Source organism: Trematosphaeria pertusa (genome assembly GCF_010094035.1).
Source record: "Trematosphaeria pertusa strain CBS 122368 unplaced genomic scaffold BU26scaffold_2, whole genome shotgun sequence".
NCBI classification, from domain to species: domain Eukaryota; kingdom Fungi; phylum Ascomycota; class Dothideomycetes; order Pleosporales; family Trematosphaeriaceae; genus Trematosphaeria; species Trematosphaeria pertusa.
In genome coordinates this window covers 846,199-869,684 of record NW_022987213.1, presented here as the reverse complement: position 1 = coordinate 869,684, position 23,486 = coordinate 846,199, and the positions used below count along the sequence as shown (strand labels likewise).

Here is a 23,486-nt window from a genome sequence, read left to right as displayed (position 1 = left end):
CTTTTTGTTTTGAACCTACACTCTCTATCTATCTCGCTTTCACACCCCGCAGACGATTGGACTGCTCCGGTCGGTCTCTGTCTTACCCTCGCCATTATTGGACCTGCCCTCTCCATCTCGCTGTCGTAGCCCCGGGAGCCCTTTCTCTCTTGTTTCGCCGCTCTTAGGCTCCTAGTGCCCCGTCTCTCTGGTACTACTGTCGGCACTCCCCGTTCTACTCCGATAACCGCAGAGCACGCGACCCTCCCCGGAATCCATGTCTCAGAATTGAGCAAACGCAGCCTCAGTACCGGTATACCTCTATCGCTACACAGAGTCGCCTCCAGTCGTACAGTAACCTATATCCGGGGGCCCGTCTCCTAGCTGCTCCGAGACGGATATTCTTTTCGCTTCGTCATCATTTAGTATGCTCGCGTAGCCCATTTTGAAGAAGAAGTGGCACGGAGAAGCCGTAGTTATGGAGATCATCACTAATAGCCTCAACGATCTGCATTTTAATACCGCTTTATTGGTAGCCTGTTCTGTAATCTTCAATAGAACCATTGAGGTGGTGAAACCTTGGAAATCGAGAAGCGACGTTGGCCAGGAACACTTTTGACAGCTCGAACTGAAAAGGATACATTACAACAACCAAGCCGATCAGATAGAACGAGAAAAAGGCTCATATATTACCAAGGTGAGTGGGGATACCAGTGCGCCATTTTGTTGAGCGAGGTTCTGACTCCTTGTAGCCACTTCTTCTTCTTCTCTCTCTTGCTGCACTTCATCACTCTTCCGATGGCTCGGTCACATTCAGTTGACGACAGGCGGCGTCGCGGCGGCACGGCGGTGGAATCTTGTGAGGGGTTTTCTGGGATCCTTCAGCCTTACGGCCATCCTGTACCTCCCACCTGCAACACTCCCGCTTGGCCTTCCAAGGATGGTTCAACCCAGCCCAACCAAGCTTGGTATCAGTGCCCCATGCCTCCGGTAGGTCACTGTACAGTGTCAGGTCTGACGCCTGCACCAACCGGAACCAATCACTGGAACGGTACTCATTCCAAACTAAGGGGCCCGTGTTGACCAAATTGCCGCAGCCTATGTCGCACTTGGATCGATATGCGCTGTGGGAATACAGTCCGACGTAGACCTTGGGGTGATTCTTGCCACTTCCGAGAACGTCAGCTCGAACATCGTCAAGCCCAGAGACTGTGTTCACGTCTGCCCAGTCGTAGTAATCATGCCAGTGATGACGATTGAAAATCACCCCCGAAGCGACCCACCAGTCTTCGCCACTGAAAAGGCCGTTAGCGCACCTCGGACCTGATGCCATGCCCCAACTTACCGAGCGCCAGGATCTTTCCTGAATACAACGATGATCCCCTCCCAGTCATGCGGATGTCCAGCGCTCAGGTTGCCATCATGCACATAGTACACGTCAAAAGTAAGGCGCCATTCCTGCTGATCCGGACACCAGGTGGCCGAGACGTAGACGGGAAAAGGGTTTCCCGGAGAATAATCCTTTGCAACGTTAGCATTCCCACCGCAGATTCAGATATCTCGCCCTGCACACACCCCATAATACGGTCCAGGATCTGTGCAGTCCTGCCCAGGATTGATGGAAGGAGGCCCTCTGGGAGAGTCAGCGCCTGGATTAGGCCCGCCATGCCCATTCGTAGCACCTTCGGCATAACATGGGTCCTGTTACGTGTCAGCTTCTTCTGGTTTAAGAGACGTCGGCATTTGCTGCAAGATGGAGAGAAGATTACCATGTTTCTTGCTGACCGGCCGTAAAGAAACACTGGCGAATGGACCACGGCTGGGTTCTTTCCATCATCAATGAAGCCGAATCGCGCCGCAATCTCATCGAAGAAGTCAAAACGACTTCCGTGAAAAGCGCGCGGATCGACGTAGCTCGGCCTCACTGGAAGTGGGGGGATGAGGCGGCTAGGATTTTTTAGTAGCGGGGGTTTGTTTCGATTGGTGGTAGTTGTTGATGCGACGATGGAAGGAGTAATGAGGGTCAAAACAATGACCAACCAGGTGGTAAGGATGGAGTGACACATGTTCAAGGCAGGTTCTGAAAATATTCTGGGAGGTATTTGACCGAAGTGTTGGATGTAGGATATGAAGAGAAGGCTCCGGACGACAAGTGGATTGGAGGAGGCGTGAAAGATGTAGCTTTCCTGGGGCCAGGAATTACAGGCTGCCTACCAAAGAAGCGCATTGGAGTCATCGACCGGTGAAGACATTGAAGAATTGGCGGGTGAAGCCATGGGGAAGCCGACGGGTTGAGCTGTCGAAGAATTGACGGGTGTGGCCATTTGAAAATTGGCGGGTGCAGCCATGGAGACATCGACGGGTCGAGCAGTCGAGGAGTTGAGCGCAGACGGGTGAAGCCATGGAAGAGTTGGCAGCTAAAGACGATACGCAACTGACGGATGAAACAATTGGCGGGTGAAATAATGGGAAAACTAACGGGTGAAACAAACCGAAGCGAAGCGCCGGTGAAGTTTTCAATTATCGGGTACTCCGCGTTGGTCAAGGCGTTTGCGTGTCACCAACTCCCTGCGCCTCCTTCACCTTCCCCACGTAGAAATACCTGCATATCACGCCCTTCCACCACCACGCCATACCTTTTGACCTTCGCACAATCACTCTCGATCTTTGACTTCCCGCCAATACAACCATGTACCGTCGCAAGCTGGCCTTCTCCATCGAAGCGGCAATCGTCGCACTGGCATGCGTCACACTCGGTCTCGCGATAAAGTACGCAATCCAGCTCTGGAACGCACCCGTCTATGGCGGCGACGTCAACAACACCCGACCATCAAGGACAACGATAATCCCGGAGTACAGCATCCTGCCCGTGATTACCATTGTCGCCGGCCTCTTCAATATGGCGCTTCACGTGGCCAGTGGAGTCCGCGCTCTGTACGCCGTCATCGTGTCCTCGCTCTTGGCGACAGCGTGGCTCGTCATGATCGCAATCTGGGGGCAATGCCACCTGCAGGCGCACGATAACCCGGACAATCCGTGGTATGAGGGTATGAGCTTAACGCCGCACATCATCGAGGAGTCTCGATTCGCTGCTGACGAGTTGCAGTCTGCTACCAGACCAACATCAAGGCCGACTATAAGCAAGACTACATCGAGGGAGTCTCCAAGGCGCTCGGCGCCGCGGTGGTTGCTTTTGGTGCTTTGATCTTCATCGCGTAAGTAATTTGGTGTTCCCTTGTGTATCAGCACGTAAATAACCGACACCCCTTGGGTACAGATATCTCGCTCAGGTAACTGCAGCGGCAGTGGACTTCCACCGTTCCCGACAGACTAGCGGCCATTGAAGAGTGTCGGTGCACGAGACTAGAGCACGGTGTCTTACGAGTCTTCAGGATACAGAAACGGTTGGATGCGATATGGGTGTCGATACTTCCTAGGTGCTTGCGTTGGCTGGTTTGTAATGTGTGTTGGTTCCAGGCTATAGACGGGAATTAGCATATTAGATGTGTGTAACCAGTGCCAATTTGATCAACCCAAAGATGAAGAGCTCCCAAGATGTGAGTGACGTGATAATTGATTCAACTGGAAAACGGGATGAACGTACCGCGATCACGGAGCAACGTATTCAGCAACTGCGGCCGCCTGAGAGCCTCTGCAGCCGGAGCTACCACAGAACGCTGGTCACCTTTGCAGTGGCTGCAGCCACTACGAGGCGGACCCCTCTTCGGGGGTATGTTCGGAGAGCTCCCCCATCTCCACAGTAACTAATGCGGAGACACAGTCAGGAGCTGGAGGAGCTCTTCGACTGGCTGATCATGAACACGAGGGGGCAGCCGCGTTTCAAGAGCCTGCAGCACTGACAGTCAGTATCTACGCATGCGCGACGAGCGGAGGTAGAGATAAACCGCAACTCCAGTCATACATGTTCATCCTTCTCCATCCAAGGTAGTCCCGCCGAACGACGTGTTTCGAACCTCAGTTGGGCTCGCGGTGGGCAACCTCGTTGATCTTGTATCTTTGTCGAATGGGTGGAACTTCCCGAGGGCTTTGACGAGAGTTGGCTCGATATTTCTCTTAACCCCGAAAACGCAGACCGCGCAGCCAGGTCGCAAAGAGACCTCGGGATGGGGTCCCGAACGCGTTCAGTGAACTATCGGGCATGAGTAAACAGCACTGAAGGCCTCCAGGCACCGAAATACGGTGTTTGCCATTCTGAGTCCTCTCAACTGTGGATAGGTATCTGAAGGTCTCCAGGCTCAGAAATACACCGTTGGAACGTCGGAATTCCAACAACCGTCGATAGCCCTCTGAAGGCCTCCAGGCTCTGAAATGCGGTTCCGGAGGTGATGTCGGGGAAGGTCCTTGGGAATTCGGTAGGCACGTCATAATCCACCGATCCAACTCTTTCCGGAGGGGGCAGTAGGGTTGGTAATGGGGGCGGTATGGCGCTCGAGGAACTGCGGGTACTCGTCGATATCGCTCACGTCGGCCAGACTGCCAAACCAATACACCGGCCTGGATTGGATGGCGTGTAACTGGATCCTCAAGCGGCGCAGGGGCTGAATAGTCTTCGCAGGAGAACAATGCCGGCTTTGTTGGACAGGCTACAGCCCCCAGGGCCCGCTAGAGAGCTAGTATCTTTCTCGCCAACGTACCAGCTCCGACGAACACCATATTGATGCCCATGTCTGCTACCTTTGATGCGCCCCCTGAACCACAACTACTCACTCAGATGCGCCACATGCACGGCCTCTGAGAGTCTTGCCCGTCGAATCGGACATGATTCAATGATAGGTCCAGTGCATAGCGGGAGCGTGGTTTGTAAGACCTCGTCACGCAAACCTATTCACCGTATCGACCCCTTACAGTCCCCGAGACTTCCGGGGTTGCGTGATGCACGCCAACATGCTAGTGCCAATCTCGGGCGCTGCGCGGACAATAGCATCACCATCTGGAAACCCCCAGATCGACAAGCCAATCATACATTATTCCCACACCTCATGGTGTATTTCCATACTGATGCGCTTTCATAACCCTCCCTCACTTCGAAGCTCGAGCTCAGAGCGAGCTACGAAATCGAACCTCAAAAAGAGAAACGTAGAACTCCGCCCATCACTAGCATCCTCACTTACCGAAAATGACAACAAGCCGCAGGGGAAGTTCATCAATAGACCGAAGGAGACAGTAGCTATTCCGAGTATCTTATATTCTTGATCGTGAGTATTGAGGAGACGGATGCTGTGGAATAAGGCTTGCAGTTGGAGCTACCATCTCCGTTGCCGTATCCACGGTCATGAATCCCCACGGTCATGAATCTCCACGGTCATGAATCTCCACGGTCATGAAAATCCACGGTCATGAAATATTCACGGTCGTAAACATCTGACTCCTCAACTAGCCTCATCCCGCTGTCGCATCACCGAGCCATTATTGTGTCGCCGTCAAAGCCGTCACTTCCAAGGTTCACTGTGCCCAACTGCTCTCCCCCCGGATAAAAAGACCGAGCCGTCCTCGCTCTTACTTGACCGCTGAGAACGTCACCTACGTTCCGCGGCCGCGTTGGGAAGTGCTCATGGGCGGGCGGCGCGCGTTTACGCTGGAGCTGCGGTATCTCTGCTGAGGGAGTTAACAGTACTGTTGTCTTATATGGCTCAACTGTTCATTATCCTTCCTCTATAAGTCCGGCTGAAGCATCAACTCTGCTGGAGGCTTCTACTTCTCTTTATCACTCGCGGTTATGGTACAACCTCATCATCTCTCACCATGCCCAACCCCAGAATCCGTAGCAAGATGAGGATCAGCCTTCCAAAAAGATAGCAAAAGCCCATCACACGCGAGATACGACATCGATACGACAAGCTACATCTGCCACAGCCCGTGCCAGAAGAGTTGCGCAGTCACTATGCTTACCGACGAAGTGTACGTGGTCGGCGCGTCGGGCGTTCACAACTGTCTCCCCCTCTTTCGTCACCCTCGACAAACTCCTCTAGTTCATCCTCCCAGCCTCATCCTCAGCTGTCTAAAACCATTCAAAGAATCCGCAGACTTAGAATACAGCGTCACACCCATCCGATCACGTCCATTCATACTCCCTCCAGCTCGCTCGCCACACCATCCCTCTAGCCGCCCAGGCGCGTCGTTGTCGTTCCGGCTCATCCCCATCCTCCGCGCGACCCAGCCCGTGCTCGCCTCCTCACTCCAGACAATCTCAGTAAAACAGTACTCAGAGATCGTAGAGGACCGAGGCGAAGAAGACCCGTCCTATCGCTCAAATAAAAAAACCCCGGGCATATATACGCTCTCCAAGAATAACCGAAGGGAGTAAGTACGTGTCCCCTATCAACACTTCCCCTCAGCCGTTCTTGAAGATTGGAGGCGTATTCTTCGTTCGTTGGCGGAAGATGTTTCTTGAGCTTGAAGACGTCTTGGTTTGTAGAATGGTTCTTCTCTGTTCTTTGAAGGAGGGTTGTTTAGGTGTTGAATAGAATTTTTTGATTGAGAAAGCGTTCTACGGCGGGAAGGATTGGCGCGAGGCGTCTGGCTTCGGGGGCGAGAAGCGGCCGCGGTCCGTCAGGACAGAGCCGTCGTATAGCCCGGGACGTGTCCTGACGCACTTGGTCGCGAGGAAGTCATATATGATTGGGTCAGAGAGCGAGCGAATTAGCCGAAGTTGTTCGGCGGGCTGGCGGATTCAGCGACGTTGCACCTACGGGAACACGTCTCAGTGGTGGCCGTCGCGGCCTGGAAGCTTCTTCCATGGAGAAGGACGTATCTAGCAACCGTAGAAGCGCGCTCGGGGCCAGAGTCTATTAAACGCCTGCTACTCCCAGTGGTGCTTTGGATGCTGCACATGCGCAACACGAAGCCGGCTCGCTGAGAAGGTATCAGCCAGTTGTAGCGCTTGCTCGCCGCGGCCTATTAGATTTTTAACACGATGCGGAGGGTGAAGACGATATTCCCGAAGTCTGACGTTCGCGCGAAAGAAAAGGCCCCGGACGAGTCGCGCGTTTCGAGCTTCCGCAAGCGTACGCCGGAGGTTGCGGCGCGAGAGCACTATCGGGAGAGCCTCGTGCCCTGAAGTGGGTCCCAGATAGTATCATCGCGCTCAAAACCCAACCTTTCTTCAGATTCATCCTCATTCAACCAACATCCAACAGGACCCCTTCCCACCAGTCCGCAACCTCAGACACAGGTCCGCTCATCCAGCCAAACATATTAACCAGGTGAAGCTATCACTAGAAAAGCGATAGGGAGTCGTTGATTTGTATAATACCCCAAGAAGATAGGTTTGTTGGGATCGCACCGACAAAACGATCTCTAACGCAAGCACCGTCGCAATCGACGCAGCGTTGGGAATGCTCGAATAGCAGGTTTAGCCCACGGAAGAGGTAGGACGGACGACTGGCTTGAATCGGTACCGCAGAATCTGGAAACGTAAATCTCGATTTAAGGGACGTTATGGATCTTCACTCCGCATCGCCAGTTTGTCGACCTCGAGCCCTTCCTCGAGTCCATAGATCTCGCCAAGCTCGCGCGTATAGCTTCTTCCAAGCTACAGCGGCCCCGCGACGAGAGCATCGCCGCTGTAGGAATCGCCTTCTCCTGCTCTGTTGTGCAGACGCTTTTGGCGAGGTGTACAACGGCCATGATGAGGCTCTCCACGGCCTCTCTAATAGCGTTAATTCAGAAGAACACCTCGCTTGGTGATCGAGAAACAAGACCACCTCTAATGGCCGGGTAGAGAAGGGAATATCCGAGCATCCTGAAGTCACTGCACTGAATTTTCAGCGCGACAAGGTTATCGAACGCCGCCACAAGACGGCGGCGAAGGAACGGAAGGATACTACTTTTCAACTACTGCCGTCGTCCTGGTCGTTGTTATAGAATTCGTCAGTTGGATGTTCCGCTCCGGATCTCAACAACGCTGATAATTTGTGATAGGGCAAGCACAGTGCGTTCCTGGAAGAGTTGTCGCGGCTTGGGTCTCTCAGCCATGACTGGGTCGTTGGTGAGTCCGATTAGAATCAATATCCGGAAGCGCCGCTGTTCTTGTATATCTCATCGCGCTGCGACGTCTTCTTGGAAAGCCTGCACGCGCTAGAAACCATGCCGCTGGTATTCTTGCGCGCATAGCTCGACGCCGTGCCCGACGAGCCTCGATCAGCCTCTTTCGCCAGGTTCTGCTCCTCAAGCACACAGCTCTACTTTGGATTATTCTCTAGAAATGTGACAGAAGCCTGTACGTGGTGACGGTAGCCTTACCCTGAATAGAGGTGTTGGCCAAAGGTTGTGTATCCTTCAACCTGGACCGCGCGATAACGTCGACTAGGCTCGTCTTTGTTCTAGGATTCCAGGGGCTACTGGGAAAGGTGGTGATGTCCTTCTCAGAGGGACCGATGGCAACGTGGTGGGAGGATCTGTGTTTTGGAAGACTGGTGATGCAGCGTCTCTTATTATGACGATGCGTTCGCCATTGTGGGCACATCCATCCAGCTTAGTCACTGTGTGGAAGTGCAAGATATTAATGCTAGTCTCATCAGGCGTGCCGATCCGCCCCCAGCTCCCGCTGCTCGTGGAATTACATCTAGGTCTCCTGTCGTAGCTTTTGCTTTGCTGGTATCCAAGTGCGAGAAAGAAACATATAGCGACATGGGCATCGGGACTTTGTCGGCGCGCTGAAGAGAGCGAGAAGAAGATCTCTATAGTAACCTCGAGTGGGTGGATTTCGGTCTTGGAGATGAGAAGCAGGGTAGCACCTCGCAGTGTTCGAATCAGGCTTCGGCTCGGGCGCTGTGGTACAGTTCTCTCGTGCACATGAAACTCGTACGCGACCCGTCGGAGCGCATTCGTCGCTCGCTTATGTCGTCTGGCAGAAGGACTGGCAGGCTCGGTGGGGAGCTTTGGGAATGATGTTACATGCGAATAACTCCCCCGCCTTCGGTAAAGGCGCCCTGGAACCACCAATGCTCTTATGCTTTGCTGATACTTTCCCAACAGGATAGGCGGCTATCTTCGGGGTCGGAATAATCCTAAATGCGAATATCTCCACTGCGAAACTTCCTAGCCAAACGCATCTTTCAGTCGTCCCATTTCCGTCACTCTTCTTCTCCCATAGGTGGAGCTCAAAGGCGGTCATTTCTGCTGGTAGAGAAAGTGTAGACGTGAGAACAAGCAGTTCAACATCTCTTGAAAAAAGTGTGCCCGTTTCATGGGGTGATTGCGGGTGACGAGAGTAGGAGAGCAGGAGGCGGCCATAGTCGGTATACTCCAAATCGAGTCCTAGGTCCTGATCCGTACTTTGAGTGCGCCTTGTTAGTGTAGCGCGAGGGCTAGACGTCCATAATGTTACTGTCAACACTGACTTGCGATAAGGCTCAATCGACGCTGGGTCCCATTCGGGTGGGGACTAAAGTCCGCAATGAATTCTGCAAACTCTCGCCTTATCATCGCGGGGGAAAGCGATGAACCAATCAGTAGAGACGGACCGGATTATGGTGGACAGGACGAGGTACCCGAGGTCTCCATAGGTGAGGATGAGGATGTGGTTACCATAGGTGACTGTGTTCGCGGACGGGGCCACGTAGCTTGCGTACCCTCTCCCTCTTTCTTTCCCTTTCTTGTATCCTGATAGAAGACCGCCCGAGATGACAAAGGGGATAGGAGGATCGAAGGGGTGGGGTATGGCGGGTCGAGGGCCCGGTCAAGGGAGTCAAGGAGACGGAGGTGAAAGTAGGAAAGTTACTTTGAAGGTAATAGAATTTAGTTATACAACCATAGACGAAGAGTGGGAATCAACCTCCAGCGGTGTCCATACTGCCTCGATCTCCAACTTGATTCTGCCTACTCCTTCTTCTGCCCTTCTTGTCAACCACATTGCGTGTATGTGCTCATCCCCGAAGATATACCGCTTCTGCACCAATGGACGGCACGCGCGGGCTTTGAGGGCGCCGGCGCGTTGCAGAATTCGAGACGGCGAAAGAGCTTCCATCTGCCTCGAAGACCGGGGATGTACTGTCATTTGCGTGGTCAGTCGTCGCCTCATCGTCCGGGGCTCGTCGGTTGGTAATCGTGTGCGGCTTCCTCATCGGTGTACTCGTCGGCTTTAATAGCGGTTGGTGGGCAAGTAGGCGAGTAAGTAACGGCGGAAGTCTGCAGGAGGCTATGGATGCCGTGACCGTTAGCCAGATCATCAGGTTAGGAAACACGCTCATGTCAATCGTACCTTGTATTTCCAGTCCGCAGCTAGCGACACAAGCCCGCGAGGAGAACCGCTTAGTATGCAACCATGCCTACCACAACTGTCTTGTATGTGTATACCCGGGGAGATAAGACGGTGCATCTCGGAACATGTTCGGAGAAGGGTTTTCGTGGAAGGACGTTGAGGGAGCTGGGACAACGGCCCAGGTGTTTCGCTCGCGGAAATGTGGAGAACTTCAACAAGCAGCTGTGTAACTGAGAGAACGACGACGTCTATCTAGGTCAAGAAGGTCAGCCATGGGTTATTGTTTTCGTACGTCAGTAATCTTCATACCTCTGATTGTTGCGCCGTTGCGTTGGTATTCGTTCCTTCGCCGAATGCCCCCGCCTCAGAGCTCCTGACGCCGTTGCGCTGGGAAGCCAAAATCTGTTATCCATAGTCTCTGCGCAAGGGCTGAACCGCCCCGTATCATGCCAACCATGCAGAGCCAGCGAATTACGTGACTCCTTCGTAGCTGGGCGGGGCCAAGAGTGACCGCACGGGGTCATGTGAAATGGGTGTCGAGAAGCGTGAGAATTTCAGTAGGTGATGGATAGAGTTGGTCAAAGCGACCAGAACGAACAGGCCGAAGGAGGACTGCCGTTGGAGAGAGCCTGACTTGTTTAGTGTCAAGATAGCTTGAGGGCATAGAGAGGGCGAGATTTAACGGCCCGGCGCTAGGCCAGGATCGAGCCCGTCCTCGGAGTTATCGGAGTTATCCACAACGGAATCGTCAACCTACTTCGTTGCCGTGCCTATCTTTGTCTATCGCACGCGTTCGGATTCCAACCTTGGAAGCAGACATCGACACCATGATTATGTCACCATCGCGCTGCATTCCCCTCGGCATCTGGGCGGAATGTCGCAATCTGGTCCCCTACGTTCCCCATGTCAGTTCGCCAACTGCCTGCGATCCTCACCAACCGCACTTCGTCACGCAATACTTAGCGCCCGTTATAGGTAGTAATACATCAATACTGCTATTGGGCACCTTCGCGAGTTCTACATACCATATTTGGCTTCGACATGTCCACGGCCTCTTGATACCATCACAGTCATGCCCACTTCTATCCCAAGGTCCACCCAGCTAGTACGTCTGGTGCTCTCCACCTCGTTACGATTGCGACCACGTCGTTTCTACTCACCCATGTGCTTCAATCCGCGGCCCTTGCGTATCACCAACCTTCCCCACAGCGCACCACCAACTATTCGCCGTCCGCTTCGCCGAAATCACCCTTGGCAGGGCACGACGTAGGCTGGCACCGCCAAGCTTCAGGCTATTATCTCTACAGAGCACTATCGATCGCTCTCGTTTCTGCTAGAGAGGTTTGATAAGCATAATCAGATGAGGGCTGCCAAGTCAGCCAGTTCGCCAGCTTTTATGCTGCTAAAGCTATGCGTGCCTATGGCGCTCAGTCGGGACGAGATAGTTGAGGTTATGCCTGAGCAGCGTGACGTCAAAGCTGTCGATGAGCGCATCATCGATAAGGAAATTCATGCTGAGGACAGAGAAGATGATCGGACTCTCGCTGAGAATGGGGAGGATCGTGGTAACAATAGCAAGCGGGCTATTGACGGATACGCTACGTTTCCGGACTACATCGCAATCCGCCCCAACGCATACGCTGGACGCCAACCACCCTACACTCTGCCAACGAAACCCACCCTAGGCGTCATTGGCATTTGTCTTAGATCTGGAATTCACCTGCGGTATTCAGCTTTTCTGCACTCACCTTGGTCTCCGCCCCAACAGGCTTTCCGGCCCAGAGCACACCGCATTTTACTTACGGTTGGCATACCATAAGCCCTTGCAAGTCAACTCTACGGAGATATTTGCGGATATCAGTTGTTGACGCTGCTTGCGCTTACGCATACCACACTGCCCAAACGACTCCAGACTTTCGTCTAGACCACATAGAACCCGCTCGAGTCGATCGACGATTATCGAGCGCATTGAGCCCATAAGACAGCACCATCACCAGCTCCGACACGCTCACAACTTCCCACCGCACCTTACGGAGCATCGTACCTCTTCTAAATACGCTTCAAGTCTGTCACGGCCCGGCGTAAACCCTCCGCCAGCTCGTCGGCGCTTTCTCTATCGCCGCTCTACCTCGCGGCACCGTCTCTTCGTCTCTACACCCATTCCCAAATCCCGGATCGAGGACTCTCCCCCGCCTCCCACGGCGCCAGTCTCGCGTAATGGACGTTCTTGGTTCTTGCCATTAATGGGTCTACACTGAACGATATCGCTATTCACCTAGAGGACTCGGCCCGCTCGCACGACGGGACGGGACCAATTCGGCGCTCTTCTAATTACGCTCTGTCAGCTCGGCACCTACGCAGCTTCGAGCCAATCCTCCACCTGCAGTACCATCCTTCATGCTGGACTTCAGCCTTCAACCGAGACGTCTTTGGGGAAACTTATAGGAGACCTCCATAATACCGGGTCTTAGCGTCCACTTGTCGGCTCCCCACGGCACCGGCGTATCTTACCATAGATATGCCCTGTCGTGGACGTTGAACGTCGCTCTCCATCACCTTCAGCGCTCGCCTACTCCCGAATGCCGCTTCAACGGCCACCTCAGCCGAGAGCGCGACATTCTATCGCGACGTCGCCTACTCCACGATCCTACAACGCTAAAACCGGCAGAACAGCAGCACTCGGCACTCACACCTCCATCTCACCAACCCCTCAACGATCCTCTGTGGGACAACCGAAGGGCATGCCAACTCCAGAAAGCACGATTCTCTCCGGCGGTCCTCGGAATCCGGTTGCAGGCCGCCACGAGGGCAGTAACCGATCATCCTCCTGTATGGACAGAGAAGAGGAGATCAGGAATCCGCGCCCCAATGGCCGCGCAGTTCGGCTCGCATCACGGACGTCAAGTAGCGACCAGAGGAACCCGATCCAAGAACCCCACGAGAAGCCAACATGGAGACCAGAATAGCAGATCCGGCCGAGCCACTACGATCTCGAGACACAAAAGGCCGACCCAAGAACTTCTTGCGGGGCAGAAGAACATCACGGGTCGCTAGGAACAGGAATGAACTGAAGATAACCGTGGTCATCAACACATATTGTATTCACACCGTCATTCGATCTGAACAAGTATCATTTGGGGCGGAACCTCCCTCGCTTCGTTTTGTTCCCATTCATTCGAAATCACATCTCTCTCTCTCTCCTCGCGCCACGCGTCCTTCCCAGCATAGGTCTCCGCAAATGCGCGATCCTAACCTTGACGGGGGAATTCCAGCATCAACCACCGGCAGACACCTATCTCTTTTATAACCCGCGCCAAAACACTGCCCAGCACGGTCAGCCTCTCCAACAGCCCCACGAGCATCCCATCGCCTCTCCCACCTACGCTCCATCTCGCGCCCAGCTCCAGCTCCCCCCCCCTCGCCAACGTGGCCTCGTCTTGTGCTTCTCTCCCGCGGAGCGGGGCGAGCTGCGCCTTCAAATCTGTCATGTAGCGGACCGGTGCGGATAGCGCGTCGTTCGCGTTTATGATCGGAGAGAAAAAGCGGACAGCCGTATAGGCACTGGGGCTGTTACGTGAAGCGGAAGTCCTTTCTTAGGGGACGGCGCGTTTGTATAGTTTGTAAGAGGTGTTGCTGCAGGCGTTACTGCTGGCGGGTTTGTCATCGTCGACGTCGGTGTTGTTTTCGTTTTCGGTGTCAGCGGAAGGGGGAGGCCCGTCTTCTTCGTTTACGGTGAGGATGTTCCGCGCCATGTGGGACGAGCGAGGTCCTGGGGTGTTCTGACTTAGGTATCCGGGGAACTTGGAGGCGCGGGATTTTCTGGGCTCGTGGGACTTGGTGGTTGGCAACGGATTCGGTGGCCTCATCGAAGAGGTGAAGAGACGGTGGGAAGCTCAAGATGAGTTGAAAGAGACCGAGATATCGCGAAGCTTAAGACGTGCTGAAGGGGTGGCGAACAAAAATTAGAAGCTCAAGATAACGCCGCGAGGCTTGGTGGATGAGAAAATCTCTGAATGCACTTCACTGTTAAGATTCTAACATCCGAGACGACACGCTGCATTCAACGTCGGCATATTAAACCATCTTTTTGTGGCTATTTTCTTACTATTTCTTACACTGCTTCGTAGCCTCCTACAGCATATTGCTTTCTCCGCGATCATCCACAAGGAGGTTCTCTCATCTTGTTCTCTGGCTGCTTTCGTTTGGTTTGCCGGACCCGGTGGGCAGCTGAGCCTCGCTCCCCTACCCCCTAATCAGCTTCTTCTTCGGAAATCCGGCCAATCAACCGCTCGTACCCAGGAGCATCTATTTTGTTCTTTCACCTCATTTTCATGTTAAATTTATCCTTCGTCGTGCTTTGAACACTTTCAGGAAGACTGCTCCCGACATCGTTGTCACTATCATGACTCCCGCCCCCGGCTGAGTCAACTGATGCTCCGGCAGGAAAATCGAGAGCGCAATGCATCTGGAGTGGTGGCTGCGGCAGGTATCACAAGCCCAAGCGCTCAGCCCTTGGGCATTGCAGGCGGCGCCGGCTGCGGAACGATGGGCTCGAGTCGGTAATCGGCTCCGATGACGAGGAGAGCAGCAGCAGCAGCAGCACTGAAAAGATATGACAATGCGAGATGGAGTAGCCTGTCCGCGGCGACAGTGTGGGCGTCAAGCACGAGCGAGGTAAGGGTGAAGATGAAAGCGCGGCGTAGCTCACAATCGCCTCCCCGAGCATTCCTCACCACCTCCAAAGCCACGATTTGCACTCACCCCATCCACAAGTGGGATGGATCCCTGGTGTTTTGGGGTTGAGTGATAATGTGAGTTGAAGGTGGATACATGCATGCGTGGAGGGCCAGATATCTGGGGTGGAGCTATGGACAACGTCCGTTACGGCGAGTGTATGTTTTCGTACAAGCATCATGTCCGCATTCTCATCTACAGCCAGAACCTGAGCAGCAAAGCCTCGTCAGTCACCACCAACCATCAGCCAGCGCCACCCGCTATACAACCCGAAGCGGGACCGGCCGACGCCACCATTCTTAACTAGGTCTCTAGCACGCGCAAATATTCTCCGCCTCTACGCTCAGTACGATGCGCGGCTTCGGCTGCGCGAGCGGTGGAGGAAATGCCTTGCCGTAGGGGTGTGGCTCAGTGAATGGGCACTGGAGAGCGGAATATAGAGCCGGACGACTGGAACGACAGACCGGGACAGGTCAGGCAGCAGCCCGCTACCCAGCGGCCGGAAACCGGCGAGCGGCCGAAGTCGGTCTGGCCTAGGCGGCTGAGAAGATGGGCCAGGTTCAGATCAGCGGCTTATATTGTCGTGCTTGCGCCGTGCTGGATGACTGGAAATTACCCGTGGGAGAAGATCTCCCGGGTAATTCTTAGTAACGGCGCAGGAATGGTGTGATAGGTGAGCAGCTTTGGGAAGATGGGTGAGCCGTGCTAAGAAAGTTAGCGGCAAGATTTTCGACTAGTTGAGCGAGTATCTCGCCGTGTTTTCTCGTCCAGCTATCCTATTATTACTATTCTGTTAGCGCCTTCTGGCTCGATAGGGGCAAGGAATCCGTCTGCGCATCGAAATGGCGACTTCTGCAGGTATCCCGTTGTTTTCCCGCACCAGTATTGTTGCCGGATATGGTTACTCCTTCACGTGACCTGGTCATATATATATATATAGCCATATTTCTCGTATTCTCAATCAATCAACTCATGTCTCAATACTTGCTACTTCCCCTAAAAGGCATTATGTCTTAAATGGCGATCTGTATGCTGATGATATGCAAGTAGATGTCTCTCTTCCAGGCCGACGAGGGGTAGGCGGCACACAAAGGCCGAGCGTGTCCTTCGGCCGCCGTCATTCCCGTTTGTTAGTACCGGCCGACTCAAGATACCATAATTTGAAACCCGGCGGGCACAATTCCCGAGACGTAACGTTGAGTGCTGAGCCTAGGAGATAAAAAGTAGAATGAACTTCCACATTCAGCAGAAACGCAGCTGTGCATTCAAACTAAGGAAATGGTCTTTCATTTTACTACGCAGCCTCGAGAAAATAGAAGCAGCCCATTCCCTGATACTGCAATCCCTGACACCGCAATCCAGAGACGCATCACCAACGGCGCAGTCTTCCGCCTCAAACAGAGAGGATATAGCCGAATACTCCAAACATCCTCTTGAAAACCCTCAGTGACAGCTCCCCCTACCTTCCGGGATTACCTAGAAGAAGAAGAATGCCTATAACCTAGGCTCCGGATATCCTTGATGCAGGCTGCAGCCCAGTCCGTCAGCGCCCAATAATGGATGTCGTTGATTGAAGTAATTAGCGCTTGCATGTTCGCAAAGCTGCCACAGGCAACCTTATCCATGACACAGCCCTTCCACACATTGGTCGTCAATGCTGATGTCGTTGATAAGCCTGTTTCCTCCTTGGGCGTCGTTACGTACAGTCCCCAGCCGTCGTGTGAAATTAGCACGCTCCAATGACAGAGTGCGACCTCTCTCTCTTCCGTCTTCTTCTCCTTGGCATTTCTGCTACTCTTCTTAGGAGTGAGGGCAATGTTGTCCAGCCAAGAGGATTTCTTCGATGAGGCGGACACCGTAACGCGTGCGGCGCAGCTTCGCAAAGCCCAACGGTTGTATACCATGATTGTTGATGAAATGGCGAGTTTTTGGAGGGCTGCCGCCGCAGGCGCATCCGAAACGCCTTCGTGGGCGTGCTCGAATTCAACGCTGAGATATGGGCAGAAGCGGCTGGAGGAGAATACGGGGACGTAGCTGTGGACGGGGAGCCCGTCCGTGAAGATATTAGTGTCGAGGTAGTAGACACATGATAGCTTGATCTCGTGGGTGTTGTTCGGCGTAGCCATGGCATCGACCGCAGGTGGTGCCTCGTTGAGAGAAGAGGAGTCGTTCTGCACGCGGGCAACGTTCGCAGTTTGTAGAGCCGGCGGCACGGACTGAAATTTCTTCAGAGTTGACGTTCCCCAGAGGCTGGTAGGCGGGAAGAGGAAGATATGGGGCGCATTCGGGATTTTCGGGATAGCCAGATTCGGATTGTGGGGACGAGCAGCATTCAGTTTCTGGGAGACGGCGCGAATAGGTCCACGCTTTTCGTGAGAGCAAGGCTTGCGGGCGAAGCCGGCACGAACAAGGGCTTCCATGAAGTAAGCGTAACGCTCAGCGTCTGTAGCTGCGCTCGTGAGCATGGCCCCAAGTGCGGATTCCAGTTCAGTGGCCCTGCCGGGGTCAGTCCAGAGATCCAGGTGAGCATAGTCTTCCTTGTAATGTTGAAAGCGGTCTGTAGCGGATGCGAGAATCGTGCGGAATGGAATGAGCCTGTCCAGAAGGCTTGTCGAAGCGGTGCCAGCGGTTTGAGGGAAGCCATTGCAACGTAAGGCTTCAGCCACAATATCCAGTTGAGGAATGGGGCGATCACCACGTGAAGTATCCATGGAGGAGCGGGTACTCTGGAGCACGGTGTGCCACAGATCTGATATGAAAGAAGGATCCGCTTCAGCTACTTCTTGTTCGATATCAAGGCTAGAGTGGCAGCTATTATAAGTAGCATGGTTAGTGTTTGCAGTTTGGTCCTGCCGAAGTCCTTTGTGGCTGCGTCAGCATTGTTCCAAACCGTGATTGATTGATGTGCAAATAACAAACATACTGTCTTGTGTATGTCCAGAGTTTGACCTAGCACCCCATGACCATCCGGGTCGATTAGGGGATAGCAGCCTCGAAAAAGCATTAGGGGAAGGGTCCTGACTCGATGCAAGATAAATGGTCTTGCCCTTAGAGCGGCGGTTATCCATTGGTAGCATCTCAAACGCGAAAGTTCGGGAACAGTAGTGTTGGTTGGCAGGTTGATTCCGAGTTGAAGAGCGCCAATGGGCTAAAGATAGAGAGGGCTTGGGGCGAGGTCTTAATATAGAAGAAAGTAAGCAAAGGGTACCGTGCTGATTAATGCTGTAGTGACGGGATAATGTAATGCTGATGAGGAGGATATGCAAGCGCTCGCATATTCACCAAACAGCCGTAGCTGTACCAGGTGTAGAGCATTCTAAAACCCCCACGGTGCGAGATCCCGCCCTGCATTTTTCTTGGTTGGAAAGCACGACGCTTCCTCGCCATCACTGCCAGTAATCTCCCTCGTCCAACATTCCAGCCGGCCGACTCCGCCGCGATCGAGGCATAATATCGCATTATGGCATTGTTCTTGAATCTTCCTCCCATTAGACTCCCCCTCAAAAGTCGAGGACCACGAGTATGATGGATAGTGTCCTTTCATTCATTCCAACCCGATTAGTGCGCTCTCCATCAGCGGAGGGGAGCATCGGCGAGGATGTCGTCATCCAGAACACCAAGACTGTCCGTGTAGCGCTGAAGCGTAATCCAGGAAAGATTTGCAGCGTCGTCAGTTTGCTGCTGTTGAAGAGGAAGCGGAGGCAGCATCAGCTGATCAAGGCGAGAGCCCTGAGATAGGTTTGAGCCAGGAGTGGACACAACGGGATCCGTATGCTGCTGCTGATGATGGTCGGCTTCCATACCCTGAACAAAGTGTTCAGGCTCGGCCCAGCTGGTAGAGGAATTCATGTGCTCTGGATGGGAATCTGCAGAGCCGTTGTCTCGTGGCACCGGCAGATGAGCGACCGGAAGTGCGTCGCTTTGTGGACGCGAAGACGCCTCTCCACAGCTTGGACTTTGATGATCCTGGTCCCGGGTCGCGGTCTCGTATGGTTGCAGAGTTGGGCACAAGACGTGAAGAAAGCGGGCGTGCAGCTCGTGCAGACTGACAATCTCAGATTGGGCTTCGTGGAGCTGTTTCTCAAGCGTGATTCGGTAGTCTTGTGCGTGACAAAAGTCCCGCGGATGCGCTGATCGGAGAGGTCGTCGAGAGCAGTTGGCGATATATATGATGGAATCTTCTCGGAGATACTCAGGGCCGGTGGTAAAGTAGGTGTGTCACCTTGCCCAGTTTCCTTGATAAGGCAATCAATCCAGATATTGACAGAGTGGCGAAGTCGCCTGGCATTGGCGAGAACTGTCAGTCGAGGATCGGATTCGGCATCCGGTAAAGCTGAGGGGCTGGTGTCTTCATCCTCTGGTGCCGTGTAGGTCCGGATTTTGGGCTTGGTCGCGAATTTAATCTTCTTCTTGATGAAATTGGCGGCGGCGTTGAGGTTGAACCGGCCCTCTCAAGGGCTGAGGAGCTCAAGCTCCATTTGTGCGCTTTGCTGCCTGTGTCGACCATCTCAGCAGCTTTGGAGATAGAGAAAACCTGATGGGAGAAGGCTTAAGTGACGAGAGGAGAGCGTTTGCAGGAAATACAACGCTGCAAACGCGACATGGAAGACTCTCCATCTTGTTTCGGATGCTTCCCGCGATCCCTACCACTCCATGATATGGGCGGCAACCTGCACAATGCCGCCGCTGTATCCCTGAAGACTCTCTGAAGGTTAGGGGGTATGGGCAACAGAGATTGGAACCATCGAAAAGTCGTGGATGTTGAGAACAAGGAGGTACAGTTCTTTCGGTGATTCACCGATCACTAGCTTCACATCAATCCTTAGCTGGGCAGCTGTCCTGGAAAGGCTAAAAAGTGCCGCAGCCATAGCTTTCTTCATTTCACCAAAAATGTCCCGAAATTGCCATCAAACGGGCCTCCTTTGTGGGTGCGACGATGCCACAAACCACCGTGGTACAAGTCCGTCATTGGGTTGTACCAAGTATGTAGCGTGTCTGTCCGAGCGGTATCGCTGGACAGGTTCATGCTGTGCGACATACTTAGCCTTCAGCTAGTTGACACGTCACAATCCCACGTCTTGCTTTTCTACGCGGAACGACGTCCGCAGCCCCGGTCCAGTCAATGTGGCGGAGAAAATCAGAGCGGACGAAGATAGGCACGAGATTCAGGCGGTGGCATCGGGTAACGGCTGCGAAGCCTTGTCGCGGCGTTTCGATCGAGCATGGCGGATGGGGCAGCGCTCGCATTCCATCCCGTGCGTACTACCCCCTTGATTCCACTCCGATCGTGTCGCATGCTGGTAACATGCACAATTTGACAGGTATCCCTTTTTATCCCACCTTCTGATTCCAAAATCTGCCTTCGTCTCTGGGGCGCCCTCAACGAATCGACCAGCATCTTGACCACGCCGATTCTCAACTGTATGCCTGCCGTTATGCACCATAGACGGAGCCCCAACTGAGCGAGGATCCGTACGTGCAGCCGTCAAGCCTGGCATCTCAGCTCCCAAGAGAAGATCACCTTCGAAGTCAGAAATGCAACAACCGAATGAAAACAATCCTCCAGCAAACCCTAGGAGGCTCCCATATGAGATGAACCAGGAGACATTCCAACGCATCTGCGATGAAGGGGTATCCTCCTTCCCATTTCCTCTTCCGGGCTAGAACGCAGGTATGTCCCTTCTGCTGCTTCTTCGTAGCTGCGGTTCCGTTATAGCGAGACTGGACATGGGTTGCAGATCCCAATAGTTCCACCAGATCGCATGCGCAATTCCATCTTCGATAATGCCGTAAACATGGTCTGGAGGCTCTGGTACGATTCGCATACTCGAAACATGGTAGAAGAGAGGAGGTGGGGGAGGAGGTAGAGGGCGGGGAACAAGGTAGCGTGTTGAAGACAACAAGAAGTAGACTGTGTGGTTGGCATCGCTTTTTCCCGGGTAGCGGTATGTGACTGAGCTGATTTATGCGGGAACTAGGCTGAGTAGGGTTGTTGGGTGGGATATAGCAGATAGATGGAGGTGCTGGGTGGATGGGATAGAACTCGGCTCGTTCGTATGGGGCTCCAACCCTACCCACCCTCACTATTTACGACGCTCTTTCTCCTTCAACAGAACGGCAAATTCTTCTCGGCCCACATTCGATACGGTCCCTAGATCCACTAGCTCCCCCGCCACCACACGAAACCTCTCGCACATATCCCCCGCCGACGATGCCTCCGAAACACCACACATCCTCGCCTCCCCTAACCCCTCCGAACCTCGTCCATACCTCGTATGGCCGCACCACCATGGCGCGCAACAGCCTGCACACGACGGCCCGCAGTTGCCATCGCCGTCTTCTTGCGGGTTGTCGGCGGGCGTGGCACGGATGAATGTCCAGGGCTTCCTGCGAGACGAGAGCGAACAGGGAGGAGGAGGATTGGGAAGAGGGCCAGTGGCAGCGCAGACGGTCGAGGAAGCGCTGCGTCTAGGGAATGTTGGCATAGGCAGTGGCGTCGAAGTCCCCAGCACGGTGCGCGACGATGCGGACAAGCGGGAAGTTCCAGTGTTCTCCGCCTTCCTTGAGCTGGGATTCAATATTCATCTTCATCTTTGTCTTCTGGCCTGCGACGGGGACGGGAGCGACGCGTTCAGCGGGACAAAGACGTAGTCGAGCATGAGCAGGTTGGTGCCAATGGCAGCGCGAATCTGGTACTGCAGGCGCTCCTCCATACATGGGCCGCCGGGGGACTGCTGGTAATCAATAAAGGCGCCTATGCTTGGTGCAAGGAGCGTAATGTCCAGGATGGCGGGAGCAGTGGTGCTGAGGCGGTGGACCAGCTCCGTGACCTGCTAATGCAGCTGGAACACGTGTAAGAGAATGGTGTTGCACGCATCCTATTTGCCTAGCTTAAGAGACGTTATGTCGGCGAGGTAGAGCAGGAGAAGGTCGAAAAAGATTTCGCTGGCAAAAACCGACTGCGTTGCTGGCAGGGACAACTTCAGCTTCCGCATTGGCATCTTTTTCGGACTCCAAGTTAGAGTCGACGATGGGGCACGCTTTGGACTTCTCGTAGATTTGGTAGCTTGTGCTACAGGTGGAGCCTTCTTCTGCTTCTAGGTTTCTTTCCGCATCCTCTGCGGGTGGTGGATGGGGAATTGCCTTCTTGAGTGGGTGTACCGTAGGTAAATGTACTATAAATAATTGTACCGTAAGCAACTGTGCCATAGCAAGTATCCTATAAGTAATCGGGTACATCCTTCAAGAGCTCGGGATGGACCCACCGCGCCCAGCATGTGAGCAGAGCGCGAACATAGTATTTTAGAGACTGCAAGGGAGGTATACCGGCCCGCTCGCCCGTCATGAATATGGATAGTATAGGGGAAATGTTGTGCGTGTTAAGGTGCCACGTGTGCAGAGGGCTGCAGCTTGTGTTTTAAAGTAACACAGGAACACCGATGGCAGGGGAGCCTACTAGGAATTAGCGTTACGAGTAAAAGAGGGGTGGAATACGCTGTATGTAGTTGGAACCAAACGGAAGCGTCGAAACGGCGAGCATCTCCTCGAATAACGTAAGGCAATGGGGCGCAAATGCAGATCCGGCCACCTACCCACAAAAAACCCTTAATCAAGTTTTCGTTCATCCAGCGACTGCTCTTCAGTCGAGAATACAGTGCTTGTGGGTAGCTCTGGATGTTAGCTTGTCCTTACCCTCTGATCCCATCCATCCATCCATCCACCTACCTGCCCTTTGTCGGGCGGCTGTATAATCAGCACCATAGACCCTCCCACCATCCAGGCTCTCCTCCTCCTCGTCGAACTCCCAGTAAAAACAATCCCCATTCCGACATCAACCTAGGCCGATCCCCACACCCTTCCGTCTTCTCGCAGCCTGTCACACTCCGCTCGCGCTTGATCTAATCTGAATTCCCCTGTGCGAGCGTATCCCACTCACTCAACATGTTCCCCTCCAAGACGCGCCGCACACTCTGCTGTATACATCGTGCCTCCAGTGCGTCAGCCACGCGAGAAGAACGTGCACTGCCTTACCAAGTACCTTGCAGCGCAGCAGGAGCAGTTTAGAGCCGCAGACCAAGTTTTCTGCAGCCTAAGTGGAGGCCACGGCGCTCAGGAGACGGTATGCGGACCTGAAGACGCTGTTGTTGGAGTTCATGTCACCCGAGCAGGAAAAGCGTGCGCGGTAGTTGCGGCGACAATGATGCCGCCTAAAGATGTGGAGAGGATGGCGGGGTCGCCGTAGATCAAAGTGGTGGTAGATCTAATGAGCCATATACGGAGACTGACGGGAGAGGCAGTAACACTGAAGAACAGTACTGAGGTCAGGTATGTGTATGCAGCATATCATTACTTCCACACTCGCCGAACCTTTTCACTCAACACCCGCTCAGTAACCGGACGGCAGACGGGGTAATCGCTGGGCTTCTCATAGTTGGAAAACTGAGAAGACCAACACGACGGCTTCGCTAGCGGTCATCGAGCACGAGAGAGATAAGCCAAGCAAGTCGCGCGCACGCCTGGAAGCGCGTACCAAGACGCTGGAGAAAGGAGC

The 23,486-nt window shown here is 53.8% G+C and overlaps 6 protein-coding genes across 6 annotated transcripts; 2 read left to right on the top strand and 4 right to left on the bottom strand.

Moving 5' to 3' along the window:
* Positions 1-1,006: 1,006 nt before the first annotated feature.
* Positions 1,007-1,677, bottom strand: BU26DRAFT_410465 (uncharacterized protein; the record flags this gene model as incomplete). The annotated part of the gene is made up of 3 exons (XM_033822932.1): positions 1,007-1,274; positions 1,325-1,500; positions 1,555-1,677. Coding segments are annotated over 3 exons (567 nt in total), but the record flags the coding sequence as incomplete, so codon positions are not given.
* Positions 1,678-2,668: 991 nt separating this feature from the next.
* On the top strand, positions 2,669-3,198 carry BU26DRAFT_600049 (uncharacterized protein; the record flags this gene model as incomplete). The annotated part of the gene is made up of 2 exons (XM_033835144.1): positions 2,669-3,026; positions 3,086-3,198. 2 exons carry the CDS (start codon positions 2,669-2,671, stop codon positions 3,196-3,198), a joined length of 471 nt encoding a protein of 156 aa, XP_033689311.1.
* Positions 3,199-11,028: 7,830 nt separating this feature from the next.
* On the top strand, positions 11,029-13,325 carry BU26DRAFT_582787 (uncharacterized protein; the record flags this gene model as incomplete). The annotated part of the gene is made up of 5 exons (XM_033834541.1): positions 11,029-11,106; positions 11,294-11,542; positions 11,610-11,926; positions 12,114-12,431; positions 12,673-13,325. The coding sequence occupies 5 exons, from the start codon at positions 11,029-11,031 to the stop codon at positions 13,253-13,255; spliced, it is 1,545 nt and encodes a 514-aa protein (XP_033689310.1). The 3' UTR covers positions 13,256-13,325.
* A 3,082-nt stretch (positions 13,326-16,407) lies between these two features.
* On the bottom strand, positions 16,408-18,019 carry BU26DRAFT_582785 (uncharacterized protein; the record flags this gene model as incomplete). Its single annotated transcript, XM_033834540.1, has 2 exons — positions 17,859-18,019; positions 16,408-17,795 (listed from the first exon to the last, which is right to left on the bottom strand). Exons 1-2 carry the CDS (start codon positions 18,010-18,012, stop codon positions 16,408-16,410), a joined length of 1,542 nt encoding a protein of 513 aa, XP_033689309.1. The 5' UTR covers positions 18,013-18,019.
* Positions 18,020-18,508: 489 nt separating this feature from the next.
* BU26DRAFT_559000 (uncharacterized protein) lies at positions 18,509-19,961 on the bottom strand (the record flags this gene model as incomplete). Its single annotated transcript, XM_033832646.1, has 3 exons — positions 18,509-18,767; positions 18,827-19,385; positions 19,883-19,961. The coding sequence occupies 3 exons, from the start codon at positions 19,959-19,961 to the stop codon at positions 18,509-18,511; spliced, it is 897 nt and encodes a 298-aa protein (XP_033689308.1).
* Positions 19,962-21,405: 1,444 nt separating this feature from the next.
* On the bottom strand, positions 21,406-22,144 carry BU26DRAFT_600048 (uncharacterized protein; the record flags this gene model as incomplete). Its single annotated transcript, XM_033835143.1, has 2 exons — positions 21,406-21,765; positions 21,896-22,144. 2 exons carry the CDS (start codon positions 22,142-22,144, stop codon positions 21,523-21,525), a joined length of 492 nt encoding a protein of 163 aa, XP_033689307.1. The 3' UTR covers positions 21,406-21,522.
* Between the last annotated feature and the right edge of the window lie 1,342 nt (positions 22,145-23,486).